General features: G+C 37.0%; 1 protein-coding gene across 1 annotated transcript in view; it reads left to right on the top strand.

Moving 5' to 3' along the window:
• LOC145664486 (uncharacterized) overlaps positions 1–16,094 on the top strand; it is a 72,379-nt gene extending 56,285 nt beyond the window's left edge. The window contains exon 3 of the mRNA XM_081731205.1: positions 15,262–16,094. Coding sequence (XP_081587331.1) covers positions 15,262–15,885 — 624 coding nt within the window. The 3' untranslated portion in view covers positions 15,886–16,094. The remainder of the gene's footprint in view (positions 1–15,261) is intronic.
• The last annotated feature ends 1,908 nt before the right edge of the window (positions 16,095–18,002 follow it).

Consider the following 18,002-nt stretch of genomic DNA (forward strand, 5'->3'; position numbering starts at 1 on the left):
ACAAACAGAAGATACTTCTTAACGTTTAAACAAATCTGGCGCTTTATTACTTCGAAGATCTAACTCTAAAGTTCTCTGCACCTTCGAAGACCAAAACAGAATTACCCCTTCTCAACCTCCACACTGGGTTTAAAACTTCCCTTGTTCCATTGTTTCTCATAAGCCCGCCTCCAAGTCCCGCGAAATCTTATGACGGGGCGTGGTTGAGGCGAAAGGGGTTGTAACTATTGTACTTTGAACTCACTGACCTAAATTTTACACCACACTTGTTTCACCTGCTAATAACTCTCTTCTTTGAATAATGATATTCTTGTCTTAACTCACACTGGCTAGCAACAATTATGACCTTTCGTTTGATATTTGTCACACCATATTAACACGCGTCTATCACAATGAAATTGATATAAAAAACATATCGTATGCACATGCATTTTGATATAAAGACAGGCTTCTCACCTGTCCCATTCAGTGTTGCACTCTGGTGGCACTTTTCGAAGTTATCTCACATGCTCAAGGCATTGTCTATGCGCGTGATATTTGATAATTTTGTTTATATTACTACAACTAAATATTGTACCATATAAAACACTATACTAGTATTAATTATATATACATATTTATCGATATTCTGAGAAGCTCTCTGACTGTCTTCTCATACTTTTTAATATTCAAACGATTTTTACTATTGTTGTGATTCTTTATAAGCAAGACTTCCCCTCCTAGCGGCTGTTCTGCTGCTGCCATTCCACGTAATACGCATCTCCCTTAGAGATGCTACCCGGAAAAAGATCATTATTTGAAATAAACTTTGTGTTAATGATTATAAATACACTAAAATATACGGATTAACCTGCACTACATATACCAACAACGGCATGTTCAATAAAATTTTACGACTATAAACAATGAATTGTGGAAGTTTATTCACATGATGGGGGTAAAAGCGTTTGAATATAAGGACTTTCTCTCTCTCATTTTCAACCCAGCTAGAAACATCGTTCAAATTTAGAGGCTCGCTATTCTTGGCAGTTAGGATATAGGCTGATCGAAGGTTTGCTCTTCTGACATGCGAAAAATGGTCAAGAAGAGAAAATTTCACACCTCATTGTTCCTGTTATTTTCGCATGTAGCTCTGAACTTTTCTTGCTTGCTTCAAACAATAGGAGCATGCGACATGTCGACTCCTGGCTCGCTATTCTTCGCATCGTATCCTCCTATCATGTGCTTTCAATGACTGCACCATCCTCTATACTCTATATACAGGGTACATAGCAAATTTAGCAAAACATACATTAGTTGCTTGTTTCGGTTAGCAACGCTACTTTACATTTCTAGTAGCGCACAAGTCGTCGACAGCGTCACAAAGTGTCGTATCTCAAAAAAATCGAAAATTGAGATATTTTACTATGTGGTTGCATACACTGACTTCTACAATTTCCCAAAACGACACATCTGTAATGTGCGTTGTTTTGACGGTGGTGATGGCGTCACTGTGTCGTATCTTATGATGAAGCATATAAACCATTTTCACAAACAGTCGTATCTTGAGTTACGACAGTTTGTGAGCAACAGATCTTTCGCAACTGGACAGATACGCCTATATTCAAAGCAATTTGTTTATATATACAAAGTGGCCCAAAAGTAGGTATACAGTCCCGTACTGATAAACTCAGTGCTTTTTATATCATTTCTTATTGTTCTCCATCAGGTAGACTTATTTTCTTTATCATTTGTTCCTAATGTATTTTTACTTATATCTTAAGCTCGGAAGAGCCAAAGCAAATAAACTTATAGGCTAGAATGTTATACTTGATCAATGCGGGGCTGTATACATATATATTTACACGGCATGGGCGTCCTCAGGTTGCGGATCGACATGACATGATATTTTTGAGTTTTACGTCCCACGGTTATGCCGGTTAGGCTAAAGGAGACGGTGATTATGAGAAATGAATGAAATGATGGAATGAAGAAAGTGGGAGGAAACGGGAGAACCCCGAGGAAACCCACGCACACGCTGTTTGTCCACCACAAACTTCACTTGGCGGGAGCAGGGTTGGAACCCGCGACCCCATGAACCAGAGGTGAACGCTCTACCACTGAGCCACCGCGGCCCCAGGTTGCGGATCGAGGAGAAGGACTTTAGATATAGAGGTTAGCTGCGAATATACTGAATAAGCAGTCGCGGGCAGACAAGGAGTGACCCTCCAGCTTGGGGGTTTGGGTGAGCCTAACAAACTCATCCTGTAATAGAAAAAAAAAGACACTTTTTCAGAAACAATCGCAGAAGCCTCGGACCAAGATTGATAACTTGGCACGACATCAGCAAAAGAAAATGGACATGAGATTTGGAACATGGAATATTAGAATTCTTTATAGGGAGGCGCGTTAAAATCCGTAACGAATGGGTTAGAGAAATACAGGATGGACCTAGTAGGAGTTCAGGTTGATTGCTATGATGGGGTATGCGGTGCAAACACGTAAGAACATCAGAGAAATTCTCTCCGATTCTTTGAATCTAGGCATGGACAAAATGAGGGAGATTCAGTCCACAGTGTATATATGCACATCTATTAAGCACTGCGACAGCAATTTTGTACCCTCGCAACTTGAACCGATTGTTAAACTGGCAAGGAAAAAGTACCCGTATACCGTTCATTGTGTTGAAAGAAGCGACGTATGAGACTAGATCTCTGTCCCAATGTCTTTGTATTCCGTCAGTTAGACGTGACGAAAATGGAGATCCAATCAATTGGACGGAAATGCGCGAAGTGAAAGTGAACAAAGACTATCCAAACTGCATTCAGTTTAAGACAAGTCATTTTGAGGACACTTACATAACTATTTCCCTGAAAAGAACGCAGATTGAATCCACCAGATAGAAGTTCCTACTTTTATCGCTCTAGAGAAGTACGAGGACTCGTTTTGATTGATTGATTTTTAACGTCCCTTTCAGCAGCGAGGCTATATGAGACGTGGACCTACTGATTAACGTGGAACCCGAACCACATGAGCTCCCGCCGGGAATCGAACCCGGGTCTCCCACGCCTACGAGGACTCGTTATCATTGTGTCCGGGCCCAACTCCAATCATTCGAAACCCTGAACATGTTCAATTTTACAGAAACTTACCACATTAGCCATCCTTCTCAAGTGCAATATCAAAGCATGCAATTTGCAAATTACTTTGCAAGATTTTATATTCTGGCAATGACAACTTGATAGCATTATTTTATGTTATGGTTAGTATGCTCTTAATATTGTGTTTCTTGTGTGTTCTCAGGAATTTCGTTTTACCCTCAAGAATCTCAGGAAGCATTTGTTAAATTATTTTGTGTAATAAACACGGTTTTTCAATAAAAGTGCAATATATTCCGATTGTTCATCTATTAATGTAGTTCTCAGTATAAAAAATATGCGTCGTATCTTTCATACAAGAGAGGATTACCATCGTCACAAACTGTCGTATCTTTTTCCCGCCAAATTTTCCACAAGCTTTTACAGGCAAATTCCATAAAACTTTCTACACTGAATTTTTATGATTTAAGTTATAACTTGATAAATTTTCTCTCCTTTCGGTAAAATAGATTTTGAGTTATGGCTGTTCAAAGTTGTGTGAAAACCTAAAAATCGCTCTCCTGAAAAGTTTAGAAAACTGAGATACGACAGTTTGTGACGCTGTCGACGAAGTGTTCACTTGACATCAAAGCAGAGAACTTTTTTATTTTTTTTATTTTTTACTTTGAACTTTCATCTCAGCTCCAATGCTGCGTCCTTACAAATGATATAGGAACTACCACTGGTTTAATTTTATTTGCATATGAGATAGTAGCTGTCGTTTAATTTTATACGATGATCCAATACTTGATTTAGAATGTATCTACGGTAGTTAGTTTACATATAACAATAAAATATCTCCCTTGTCTTAATACATACAGAATTACTTACAAATATAATATATATTCTTACTAAATATCCTTCCACAACTAATCCTTTATGGCAACATATTTAAATAATAATACGAAAAATGGGAATAAATTTTAATATATATTAGGGTGGAGCGAAAAGAGGCCAATTTTTTTTTCGAAATTCGATTTTGGATAGGGGGCAAAAGTTGCATCATATCGTAGTACTTTACCATGCAAAATTTCAATTTTCAAAAATAATTTTTAGCCGAGGCGCAATGGGCCTTAAGTTTGACAGATTTTATAAATGAGTGAAAAGAGCCCAAATTTTTATTTTTTTAAAAAGTTCGAATTCGGATATAGGGCAAAAGTTGCATCATATTGTAGTACTTTACCACCGGAAATTTCAATTCTCTAAAATATTCTTTAGCAGGGGCGCAATGGGCCTTAAGTTTGATTGGTTTTGTAAATAAATACACGTTTATTATTCATTTGTGTAATTATTAGGCAGCTCTTCGCTTGAAGGAGACTATAATTTGAAGGTGTTAAGATTCGTTGTCGTGTCCAGGTTTCTAAAGCTATCGAAGTTCATATTTTATGTTACAGGCTACATCAGTATTAGATTGAATGTTTCATAAATTTCATTCACGTCTTCAAGCAAAATACTGCGACTTTATCTGAAAAGTAGTCATGTATTTTCTTAAGTCAAATTCGGAACGAATAAAGAAATCTTTCGTGGCTCACATACTGACGAAGAACCTTCACTAAGTATTTTCACTAATCTTTCCACTGCTTGCGTATAACATGGAAACTCAGGGATATCAACACTTGTACTTACTCAAGAACAAATTTCTCGCAATTTATCATCTGTAATATGAGTCAGTATTGGCGGTTCTGTTGTTATACCCATTTTAGTTTATCATTTCTGTATAATTACTAGCCACGAAGTTTAACACTAGCACTTGGAAGGAACGAGTTTCACAACGTTTGCATTGTTTTCTGGATTTGAGGATTTAACCGGCAGCAAGGATTCGCGTAGCTGATCTGTAGTCACCAATCATGGCAATAAGAATATTTTTAGAATTCGCATCGAATGCATTTCTAGAAATTACTTTATTGACAAAGGTTTTGTATGGTTCTTGCAAACATCTCGAAAGTCTTATGGTGAAGAACAAATGTTTAGCTCCGTATTTGGCAAGAGGTTTCAGTTTTATGCTGAACCACACTGGTGCATATACTTTTACTACGAACTTTACGAGAGTTTAGAGCTTCTCTCAAGAATTTGGCGTATATATTCATAGACGCAAAAGTCTGCAAGCCATTGTTAACCAGCGAGTATGCGCAAGTTTCCTAGGTTTCTTATCTGCTAAGTTTTTATCACAGCCTCCTCTTATGACAGATTGACATATTTCATACAAATATCTTTGATCATAACTGAGTTGACGCACGTTTAGGTATGTAGGGAGTTCTAAAGAGATCTTTCCGACGCTGCACACTGGATTCGTTTCTCAATTCACCAATGATCTACCAATAGGACCAGACAAAGTACCAGTAGATACATAATCGATTTCTTTCAGTAAATGACGAAGTAGTAGTTCAATGAAGTGCAATAAACGTATGCATCACTGCAAGGACCTCTCTAAATGGTTCTCGAGCACTCTAATCATCATTCTTTTAACCCAACATTAGTATTAGTACCATTGCAACCGATAGCTAACATATCTCATAGGTTCACATTATTTTCTTGTAATACCCGGCAGATGGAATTAACAGTATTCTTTGCTGATGCTGAAACTGTCAAGGAGACATAGCTGAGAAATTTATTACCCGGTTCTTCAAGGATACAATAATGTTCTTTCCTCTTCATATCTCTATGACTTCCGGAGCCGGACATTACGAGTGTTTGGTCTTTCCTCCTATCAAAATAGATGGTACAAGGTTTCTCTTTATTAACAGTCACTTTAGTTCTTACACTTTTACGGTTTTTCGCAACCTCTCTTTGTATTTTACTTCTATCAATTATGTTTTGCAGCTGCTCTGGACTCACAATATTAAAATCTTCCAAACCTTCAGTAACAATAGCTACAATTTTTCTTCCAATCATGCCGGTTTTCTCCTTAACTTTTGCTAATGTCGAGAGGAATTTTCTCATTTCCGTGCATCTAATTTCTGATTGCTTTCTTGTCTTTAAAGGATATTTCGAACTAAAATCAGGATCTCCTCCAGCTTTAGCATGTTTTTTATTGCCTTCGTTTCTTGTTTCCAAAGATGATGAGGAGTATAAAGATTCAATAATGTAACTGGTACTGTTTTGGTTGAAAGTTTGACCACAAGTTGCTTTTTGGCTTTCCTTTCTTCTCTTTTCTTTGTCCAAGTAACATCAATGCCACCGATTACCATTTTTCTACTTATCCTTTGGTCTATAAAATACTCTCTCCGATTCAGGCATTTTGAGTGAATATAATTTTTTATATTCAAATAAATGTATACAGAAAATTCATTTATTGATTTTTATTTAATAAAAAACTTTTCCTAAAAAGAAGGTATCATTGGTATTTTACAAGGTGAAACTTATCATATATAACTTATATATAACTTTTTTATATTCTTAAAATTATGGTACACAATTTTATTTTAAACTCTCAAACATATGCTACACGATTTTAGTTTCCTCTAAGTTTGATATTTGATGTTTTTTTATTTTTCTTTAAGATTTTTACTATTACCTTGAAGTATTTAAAAAAGTTTGATGGGTACTTTATTACCTTCTTGAAAATTTTACATTCGATTATTTAAAACTTTACAGTATACATTTGTCAACTGGTTTATTTTTTTCATAATTGAAATCGACTTTTTGCAAGTTAACACTGTAAGTGTTTTGATGAGGTTCCAACAGGAATCGAATTACTTACAAGTTCAGCAGTGAAATTTGTTCCGACTAATTTATTAGGAGAATATAAATAAGAGCGAGTTTGTGCAACAAACGTACCATTGAATAGGAAGAGTTCGTGTAAAGAACGAAGCATATAAATAAATAAGAATGAATTTCCAAACGAAAGAAAACAAACTGAATTTCTACAAGAATTTTAATGTTCTCGCAACTATGTTGCTATGAGTTTGCACAGCAAACGAACCAATAAAATAATCACACTGTAAGGCCTACCGCTCACTGGCGACAAAACAGTTGCGCAACTATCTCGTCGCTGTCGCTTGCAGTCAGCAACTTCACGGAGACAAAACAGTTTTGTTGCCATACCCTCGCTCACTGGCGACGGCAACAGAAAAGTTGCCGAGCATTTGATATTACAATTTACATAATCGGCAACCGGAACAGTTCACATAATCGCTGGTTTCGGACATTAAAAAAAAAAAAAAAAAAAAAAAACTACCGCCCATTCCAATGGTTAAATAAATAAATTTAAATAAACTTTCGAAGGTAGCGTTAACAGGTGCGTTATTTCAGACTTCAGTTGAGGGGGGCAAGAGCACCACCGACATAAGACTTTCACGTTTTGTACTAGTATATTAGTAGACACTTGATTAAAGTATATGTATTCCTCAAACACTTGTGGAGCAATTGCACCTCCTGGCCCCCCTAAATGACGTCCCTGAACGTCAATGACTGACAAAAGTAACAGCATTGTGTAAGCTAATATGAACGGGAACAATTATTCGAATCAAAGGATAACAAAAATAACGAAAATATAAAACGACTGGAAATAACTAAGAGAACGAAACTAACAAAAGCGGCAATCCAACAACACTGTACCGTAACTGTACTATCAATGTTCTACGTATAGCCATAAAATAAAAATTGGCTTTCTTCGTCCTTCCCGCGTATTCTTCACGTTTTAAAATCGGCCATATTTATACAGTACAGTTTTTTCTTTTTTATATTTGAAATGGAAAGAAAATTAACTTACTAACTAACTAACTAACTCTATGGCCTATGGAACCCGGAGGTTCAGTGCCGCGTTCACAAAAGCTCTCCACAGACTTCTATCCTTAGCCAACTGGATCCAGTTTTTACTTTGTATTCCTATTTCTGCGAGATCCATTTTAATATTGTCCTATTTGCCCCTAGGTTTTCCTAATGGGTATTTTCCGATTGGATTTCCAGTTAAAACTTTGAAAGCGTTCCTACCTTCCTCCATTCTGGCTGCATGACCTGCCCACCTAAGCCTCCTAGACTTAACGACCCTAACAATGTTGGGTAAACCGTATAAACTACGTAGTTCCTCGTTATGAAGCTTCCGCCATTCCCCATTCTCGTTCCTCTTGGGTCCGAATATTCTTCTCAGGATCCTGTTTTCAAATACTTTCAGTCTATGTTCTTCCCTCAGAGTAAGCGACCATGTTTCGCAACCATACAGAACAACAGGCATGATTATCGTTTTATATATTTTAAGCTTCAAATTCCTCGACAGAATTCGCGACGACAAGAGATTTTGAACCGAGTAGTAACACGAATTCCTTGCTTTTAGTCGACATTTAATTTCTTCGTGAATATGATTTTCGTCTGTTAATATTGATCCTAAATATTTGAAAGTATCCACTTTATCAAAAACATTATTTAATATTTTAACGCCTCCACAATTTGCCGTATTACGGTCCCGACGCACTTCCATGTATTTAGTTTTCTCTGCATTTACTTCTAAACCCATGTCCCTGCAAGCGTTTAATAAGATCTCTGCATTTATTTCTACTGTTCCCCTATCCTCCCCTATTAAATTTACATCATCAGCATATGCCATAACCTGGTGAATGCCGTTCAACTCTAGGCCCTGGTTGCTATCTTTGATTTTCCTTATGGCGTATTCCAGCACAAAGTTAAATAATAATGGCGACAACGCATCTCCTTGTTTCAGGCCATTTTCGACGTGGAAGCTCGTGGACAAAAATTTTCCTACCCGGACTTTACTTTGGGATTCATTTAAACATATCTTAATTAATCTAATTAGCTTTCTGGGTATTCCAAGTTCTTTAAGAACGTTGTATAATGTTTCCTAACCGAGTCGTACGCCTTTCTAAAATCAATAAATAGTTGATGTACCGGGGTATTGTATTCCCACTTCTTTTCGAGTATTTGGCGAATGGTAAATATTTGGTCGATAGTTGATCGATTTCGTCTAAATCCGCACTGATAATCTCCAATAATTTCATCTGCGTATGGGGTCAATCTTGCTAACAGAATATTTGAAAGGATTTTATAGGATGTTGACAGAAGAGAAATGCCTCGATAATTATTACAGTCAGTTTTGTCGCCTTTCTTGTGAATTGGAACAATGATTGACTCTTTTCACTCTTGTGGCAATTCTTCCTTGTTCCAGATAAGGAGAATGAGTTTGTGTATCTTGTTCCACAATTTTTCGCCTCCAGCTAAAATTAACTCAGCCGGAATTTCATCTACACCCGGAGATTTGTGTTTCTTTAATTTCTTTATAGCGGCTTCCGCTTCTATTCGGTTGGGTTCTGGAATATACGGTTCTGCGGTGTGTATCTCCTTTTCTCCACGCACATTAGTTTTTGGCTGCGTGTTCAGCAAATCGTCAAAGAAATCTTTCCATCTATTTAAGATGCTATCCGTATCAGTGAGAACTGTTCCGTCAGATTTCTTTAATATATAAGCACGAGGTTGATAGCCTTTCTTAAATTCGCTGATCCCCTTATACATGTCCCGAATATTTTTATTTTTACTATTATCTTCAAGTTCCTTAATTTTAGCTTTCAAAAAATCTCGTTTCTTTGTTCTAAAAGTTTTGGAAGTTTCCCGCCTGATATCTGCGAAATTTTGTGTAGTTATTTCATTCGGATTTTGTAGCCACCGTAATTTTGCCTGTTTTCTCTTCTCTGTTAGTTTAATGCATTCTTGGTCGAACCATGGTTTGTTCCTACGTATTTCCGCGTGTCCCAATTTTTCTATTGCTGAACTTTTAATGCTATCTCTAATTTCAATCCAAGTATCCTCAACACTAGTGCACTCCGAGTCTTCTAAGACCGAGAATCTATTCGAAACTTCAATCTGGTATTCCTCTCTTACCTGGCTCTCTTCTAATTTCTTTAAATTAAATCTCTCCGTTTTCGGACATTGAATATTACCTTTATTCAACGATAATCTCTCCCGTATTATCGCTACTACCAGGTAGTGATCAGTGTCACAATCAGCCCCTCTAAAAATGGAAAGAAAATTGAGAATGATAATTTTATCTGTATTTTTGTCTAGTTGTGGGAAATTAATGAAAGTAGTAGTGTCTAGTATGACAGCGATATGTCATTATCGAAAAATGTACCTACCTGTGTTGTTTTTTCTTGGCTGGAAACCTCATTCTAGTTTCTTATAACAGCGAAACACACTTCCTTCCATAGTTTCTTCTTTATATATATATTTCATCTTTAACGCTGAGCGTTTCTCTATATCCTCAATTAATTTTTCATAGTCTTTATCACTAAAAACATGATAGCCACTAATCAAAGAATGTATTAGTTTCCATTGCGAACACTTCTTTTCACACGGAACGAACTGTTACGTGAAAAAAATGTAGAAAACATTTATTTTTTTACCTTTCTATTTGGAGGTACCCCGGCAACTTTTCTGTCGCCGTCGCCTCAGTGAGCGGACTCCCATAAGACTCAATGCATTTTTAGATGTTGCGCAACTGTTCCGTCGCCGAGCTGTTGCCCTGCTGTCGCCCTGCTTGGCGACACCTCGGCAACTTTTCTGTTGCTGTCGCCTCAGTGAGCGGACTCCCATAAGACTCAATGCATTTAGCCAGAGCAACAAGATAGTTGCCCGACAAAATGTTGCCAGTGAGCGGTAGGCCTAAGGCCTACCGCTCACTGGCGACAAAACAGTTGCGCAACTATCTCGTCGCTGTCGCCTGCAGTCAGCAACTTCACGGAGACAAAACAGTTTTGTTGCCATACCCTCGCTCACTGGCGACGGCAACAGAAAAGTTGCCGAGCATTTGATATCACAATTTACATAATCGGCAACCGGAACAGTTCGCATAATCGCTGGTTTCGGACATAAAAAAAAAAAAAACTACCGCCTATTCCAATGGTTAAATAAATAAATTTAAATAAACTTTCGAAGGTAGCGTCAACAGGGGCGTTATATCAGACTTCACTTCAGGAGGCAAGAGCACCACCGGTATAAGACTTTCATGTTTTGTACTAGTATATTAGTAGACAATTTATTAAAGTATATATATTCCTCAAACTCTTGGGGAGCAATTGCACCTCCTGCCGCCCCCCTAAATGACGTCCCTGAACGTCAATGAGTGACAAAAATAACAGCATTGTGTAAGCTAATATGAACGGAAACAATTATTCGAATCAAAAGATAACAAGAACAACGAAAATATAAAACGACTGGAAATAACTAACAGAACGAAACTAACAAAAGCGGTAATCCGACAATACTGTACAGTAACTGTACTATCAATGTTCTACGTATAGCCATAAAATAAAAATTGGCTTTCTTCGTTCTTCCCGCGTATTCTTCACGTTTTAAAATCGGCCATTTTTATGCAGTGAATACAGTTTTTTTTTCTTTTTTATATTTGAAATGGAAAGAAACTTGAAAATGATAATTTTATTTTTATTTTTTTCTAGTTGTGGGAAATTAATAAAAGTAGTAGTGTGTAGTATGACAGCGATATGTCATTATCGAAAAATATACCTGCCTGTGTTGTTTTTTCTTGGCTGGAAAGCTTATTCTAGTTTCTTATAACAACGAAACACACTTCCGTCCATAATTTCTTCTTTATATATATATTTCTTCTTTAACGCTGAGCGTTTCTCTATATCCTCAATTAATTTTTCATAGTCTTTATCATTAAAGACATGCTAGTCACTAATCAAAGAATGTATTAGTTTCCATTGCGAACACTTCTTTTCACGTGCTATACACGGAACGAACTGTTACGTGAAAAAACTTGTAGAAAACATTTATTTTTTACCTTTCTATTTGGAGGATACCTCGGCAACTTTTCTGTCGCCGTCGCCTTAGTGAGCGGACTCCCATAAGACTCAATGCATTTTTAGATGTTGCGCAACTGTTCCGTCGCCGAGCTGTTGCCCTGCTGTTGCCCTGCTTGGCGACACCTCGGCAACTTTTCTGTCGCTGTCGCCTCAGTGAGCGGACTCCCATAAGACTCAATGCATTTAGCCAGAGCAACAAGATAGTTGCCCGACAAAATGTTGCCAGTGAGCGGTAGGCCTAAGTGTTCTTAGGTCTTTGCGTAGTCATATGAAACGCCTACATGTGTAGCTACTGTTTGAGCTTTAGGCACATGGTCTAATTGAATTGTTTTTCACAGCAACATTCGCCTTCGTGTAGAATGTGTGCGGGAGACCGGAAAAGGTTCCATAAAACACAATTACGCACCCTGTTATTAATGTTTCACCCCAGTATACCTGTTTTTGAATATCATGCATGGTTTTGTTACCGTAACAACTCACGATAGATTTTCAGGGGATTTCTCTTTTTGACCATAGAAACATGATCAAACTTCGCAGTTCCACCGTTTTGAATTCTTGAGCCGACGTGCCGTTTCTGGACAGCTGTCGTTCCAGTGTTGCCAAGAATATAACTAAGTTCCTATAAGAGTTAAAATGCCCTACTTTACACAGTAAAGTCCCTACGAAAAATGTTAACTTATATACTAATACGGAATATGTCATCATGCATTACAAATGTCATTACATGAGATTATGTAATATCAATTTTTACTCAGCAGTGATGTATCCTTTCATTAGTTTTTTCTGAAAACATTGAAAGGCGAGCTTGCATTTCACATACAGCTCTTTTCCATTATCACTGGCTTCGGATCTTTTGCTGAACAAGAGAACCTTCGTAATACTTCGTTTCAGGGGCGGATCCAGGGGGCGATCGCCCCCAGAAGGGGAAACTTTCCTATTTTATATATATAAATAAAACCCATCCCAAAGTTTGGAGCCCTTAAAAGTAGCAGTATGACAACCCACCGCCCCCCAGAAGTCGGTCCTGGATCCGGCCCTGCTTCGTTTATGGGGAGATATTGACCTTGCACGTCAAAAGTTGTACAGTCTCATTCTAGCACCTTCAGGGAAGAATCTGTAACTAGAAGCGAATTTAGAAGCTTTGCTTCTAATTTTGTTTGTCGTCTTTGTTTTAGTGACACTCAACATATTAAAAATTCTTCCCAGTCAATTTAACTTTAAATTATCTTTCTTACTTGTTCTCAGAAGTTCTGAATCGATCGAAACCAAGATTGGTAACTCAGGTACAATTATAACTTCTGAGGATAATTTGAAGCGCGCTGACATTGATCAAATAACGTTATCAATATGATGATTAATTGCAGTTTATTTTCACTGATTAAGTTTTTCTTTCTTTTAATCCTTACGTTTTTCCTCAATTTTTCAAATCTGTCAATACGGTTAGTAAGAATGTCAAAATATTCATACCTTCAAGGACATTTTCCTACAGTTGGCCACAGTATTTCGTTCAATGTGGGAGGTGCACAAATCTGCTTTCCCGTGGAAGGTGAAATAATAGATATACTTCAAAATTCATATTTGAAATTTTAGGATTAGAATCTGGAATTAAATTTCTGGGCTTTCGGTAGCTATGGCCACCTTAACCCGTCATTATGAGAGAAGACCCCCCTCAGCAATCACACTACCCGGGGAATTGGTGAGGAAAGAAGGAAGCGGTCTGGGGTCATTATGCGAGGTACCACCTCAGCATTTGCCTGGTATGAATAAGTAAAACTCAGGAAAAACTCACTTAGGATCGTTGACTTGGAAAAGATAATACAATACACCTTTTCGACTGAATGTGTCCACCAGGAATCCAACCCGACCGCTCGCACCCTACGCTAGTCGAGGCCACATATTTCAGATTTTGTGGATTCATCTCTGTTTTACTTTGAGAAATTTACTCAATTGCTTTTAGATTTTCCCTCAAAATAACTTGTATTTTGCTTCCAGAGGCATAGAAAAGGCTATATCATGAATAACTCGCATCTCTGTCGCCTTGAATACCTGCTTTGAATGGAACAAAACTTTTCGCTTTTAATCTTAGAGTAGGATATTACTATATCTGATTTTACTAAATAAGTGCGTGCCGGAGTTGGTTGAGATTCGTCAGCAACGCTAGAACTTTAATTCGAACATTGATTGCACAATGATAGGGTTGATCTAACCCTTTCACTACCACTGGGACATATTGTCCCACGATATATTCTGAGAACCAGTAGTAATTTATCACATGTTATTGCTATGAATCAATGTCCAATTGGTAAATGGGAGCCTGCTAATGTTTTACAGAATTCTTATAATTACATATTTCACATGTAGGCCGGGTTGCTGTCAAGTTTGATTGTTAACCCTTTGCTCTCTAGACGTCTTCTGTTTATTATTCAATATGGTAACTGTCTCACGTTTTATTTTATGTATTTGTAGTGACTTTTCCATTCCAATGTTTTCAAACTACGTAATTTTTACATAAATCATGTACTTAGGAAGGACGTGCTTTTTAGCTACTTTTTACATTCGGGACAATTGTGTCACACTGGTATTTTTAGTGGGACTTATTTATCCCAGTTGTTGTGCAAACCATACTTATTTATAAAGGAGTTTTTCGATCATAAATTTAGATGTCAGTGGTGTACGATGTCTGAATGCAAGCACGATGCAGATGAAATTCGAAGATTTCTTAACGATTCTGACCTTCACTGTGTAAGTGATGATGCCATAGCTGATGATTATCAATTAGACAGCACTGGAAGGTGAAAGTGGAGATAATAGAACAGACGAATGTGAAGAACAAGCTGTTAGCGATAAAGCAGTGGTTGCATGTACTAATAGAGAGTATAAAGCTTATTGCAATTTCAAATAAGCTACCGAAATGTAAAATATCTGTAATCATAAATACAATGCAGGTGTTTTTCTGACAATATATCATGATTGAAAATACAAGATGATCATTCATTTCACCACCACTGGGACATAGAGTCCCAACGTAAAAATACCAGTGGGACACATGTCCCACCCCTCCCTACGTTGAAAAACGAAACAGTGGGGGATTTTTTTTGTATGTTTATACTTTTGACAACAGTTTTATTTAAAATAACCATATATTACTATATTTCACTCCGAAAAAAAAATGGTAGTGAAAGGGTTAAAACCGTGAAATTGATTACATGCACTACTAGATTTGTTTTCCCTATACGATCAGATTTGCGTGTTTATCAATTTTGTTTTAATGTCAGTTTGGACTGCCTCTCAGTTATAGACCATAATCTTTCCTAACTTTAAAACTCAAAATTCAGTCTTTGGTGAAGAACTGAAATTCTTTTTGTTTATTTCAGGTGTGGTTTCAGAATCGTCGTGCAAAGTGGAGGAAAAAGGAGCATACAAAGAAAGGTCCAGGACGGCCAGCCCACAACGCACATCCACAGACTTGTAGCGGAGAACCAATTCCTCTAGAAGAGCTAGAGAGAAAGGAACATGAGCGACGGGAGAAGAAACTTCTAAAATCTTTGGAGAAACAACAGAAGAAACTCGCTCAGAAAGGTATTCATGTTGACCTGTCATCTCTTCGAAAAGACTGGGAAGCACAGCAGAAGAAACGGGGCGAACAATCAAGAAATAATTCCGGAAGTGAAAGCACGGCGGATACTATTGACTGTGATACATTATCTTCAGATAAAAGACCCGAGTTTTACGCAAATGATGTAAGTGTACGTCAAGATGCTGCAACTGCGACGTTTACAACAAATGAACTATTACAAACCCAGGACGAAGCAGTAAATACAGAAACTTCTAATTCTCCTGCAGTTCAAACAAATGTAAAAACTGAATCCGATAACAACAATGAGGACAGTAAATCTCTTAAACTAAAGAGACCAAATCCGTTTAGTATTGAAAGCTTGTTATTTGTTGATAAAAAAGACGAACCAAAATTATCGCCATCAGACGCAAGTCATTGTTAACTAACTGGTGACTTTTTTCTTTCTTATAACAGCGCGCAAAAAATATTAAATGTTCCTCGGTCAATTTGGCAAATATCCTTTATAGTGATTCCTTTATTGTTTTTTTTTTTTTTTTTTTTAAGTTCAATTCTTTAAGCGTTATTTGATCGAAGTGAACACCAAATTTTGAGATATAAATTAGTATTAGACCAAATAGTGTCAGAAATATTCCAACTCCAAATGTAACACTTTTATACATCTGAATCTTCAATCGTACAAGAAATGTAACTTCAGTTTATTTTAGTTGAAAATGAAAGTTATATTGGTGATAGCTGTTCTTTGAAAAATTCTAAAAACAGCTGTTCATTTTCCACTAGGCTCAGAGGTTTGTTGAGCTTGATTTCATTACTACTTGCGGAAAAGTATGTATATGTATCATGTCTCGTCCGCACGTAACAAGTTACTGGATGTAATAGAAAACCTAATTGTATTAATTCAAGGAATTAATTATTTCCAGAAGTCAACATTCCTCTGCTTAATTAAAAATATTCTTAATACATATTTCGTTCAGTTTATTTAATTATAATGATAGTAGAACACAATCGAATAAACCAAGTATATAATATTTATTTAATATAATTTAAATTATGATTTTATCTAAAAGATGCGTTAATTATTCTGACATTTTGGTATTAAAAAGTTGATAGGGGCAGAATTACGATCTAACTTTTATAGTAGGAACAATCCTTACAAGAGAAACAATCATACAGTATCTCTCTTTTTCTTAAATTAATTTCCAATCATCTTGTAAGCTGTGACTCTATGCGGTGTTAGGAGAGAGAAGTAAACAAATATTGTCTTGAAAACCATCGTCTAGCAAGTACAACGAGCTTTCCGGCAGAACGAATCTTTCCCAAATTTTATTTCAAGACCTGTATGAATCCTATCTAGTGAGAAGTCTATGAGATAATGGATATATTCGTCTTTAACCTTTATCTATTCACACAACAATGAATTCCAGAGTAAATGAGTATCTCTGCCAGTGAGTAACCCGCAGCTATGATACAAATGACCTTACGTAATTTCTAAATGATTTAAAACTAACCATTTGTGGCCGAGTAGTTAACACATGCTTCCTGCGTATGTGATTCCGTTATTTGCATAGGATACACACCCGAGTAGTGGTTCTGACTTCGCTTTGAAGAGCAGGTCTCGTATCATATAGCAGTACTGAAAAGGCAAAAGGGCAGCAGTTAATCATTCAGAAATTGAAGATAGGAGTTTTATATATATAAATTAAGGAATGTAAATTAGAGACACCTCTAATGGTGCGAAAACTATCTCCAAAGAATCACAAAGTTTTCTTTCATTTCAAGTATAACTTCAACATAGTCTGGTTCGAACATTTCACTTCACTCGAAGTGGCTCGACGCTGGGTGTTATAGAATATGAACAGTCAACACTCCTCTGACACATTTTCAATAGTTGATATAAAATATCAGCAGCACCGAGTGCATTTTAAGCTTGCATCTCGTTGAACACTTTTTGCACATTTAGTGTTAGTGTACGTTTCGATATTTAGGTTAGACTTCTGGTTGGATTGCATGTGACACCCAAGCCTTGTTTAGCCTCATACTGAAAAGATACCTTAAACTCCGAACAAACAAACATATTGCATCACTTCAACACAGCAGATAAAACTACATTGTGCAGAAACATATCATATGAATATGCACTGCTGGTCCTAGCATAAGAATGCTTTCATGAAATCGTAAAGTTTTCTACGGAGCATGTGTCCCTCTCACAAGCAAAGGTTCTCTCTCATGAATCCGGGATCCTTAAACTGCGAATATATTTAGATAGAGGAGGGACACGAAAGAATACTGGTGAAATATCCCGGGCCGACAGCAAAGGATAAATGGCCGTCAATATAGCAGCCCGAAGGTCATGCCAATCGACGTTAGCAAGCAACCTCTCATTCACTTCCCATGGGCAGATTGACTTAATGTTTTGCAGATTTATATATCTATGAACACTACACATATATTGGTTTGAAATTTCGCGGGCGGACGTTCACGTATTGAACCCAATATGGCTGATCAAAATGTCAATGTGTCAACGACTCGTGTCTGTAAAAC

This window comes from Thermobia domestica, chromosome 11 (assembly GCF_964235325.1).
Source record: "Thermobia domestica chromosome 11, izTheDome1.hap1.1, whole genome shotgun sequence".
NCBI classification, from domain to species: Eukaryota; Metazoa; Arthropoda; class Insecta; order Zygentoma; family Lepismatidae; genus Thermobia; species Thermobia domestica.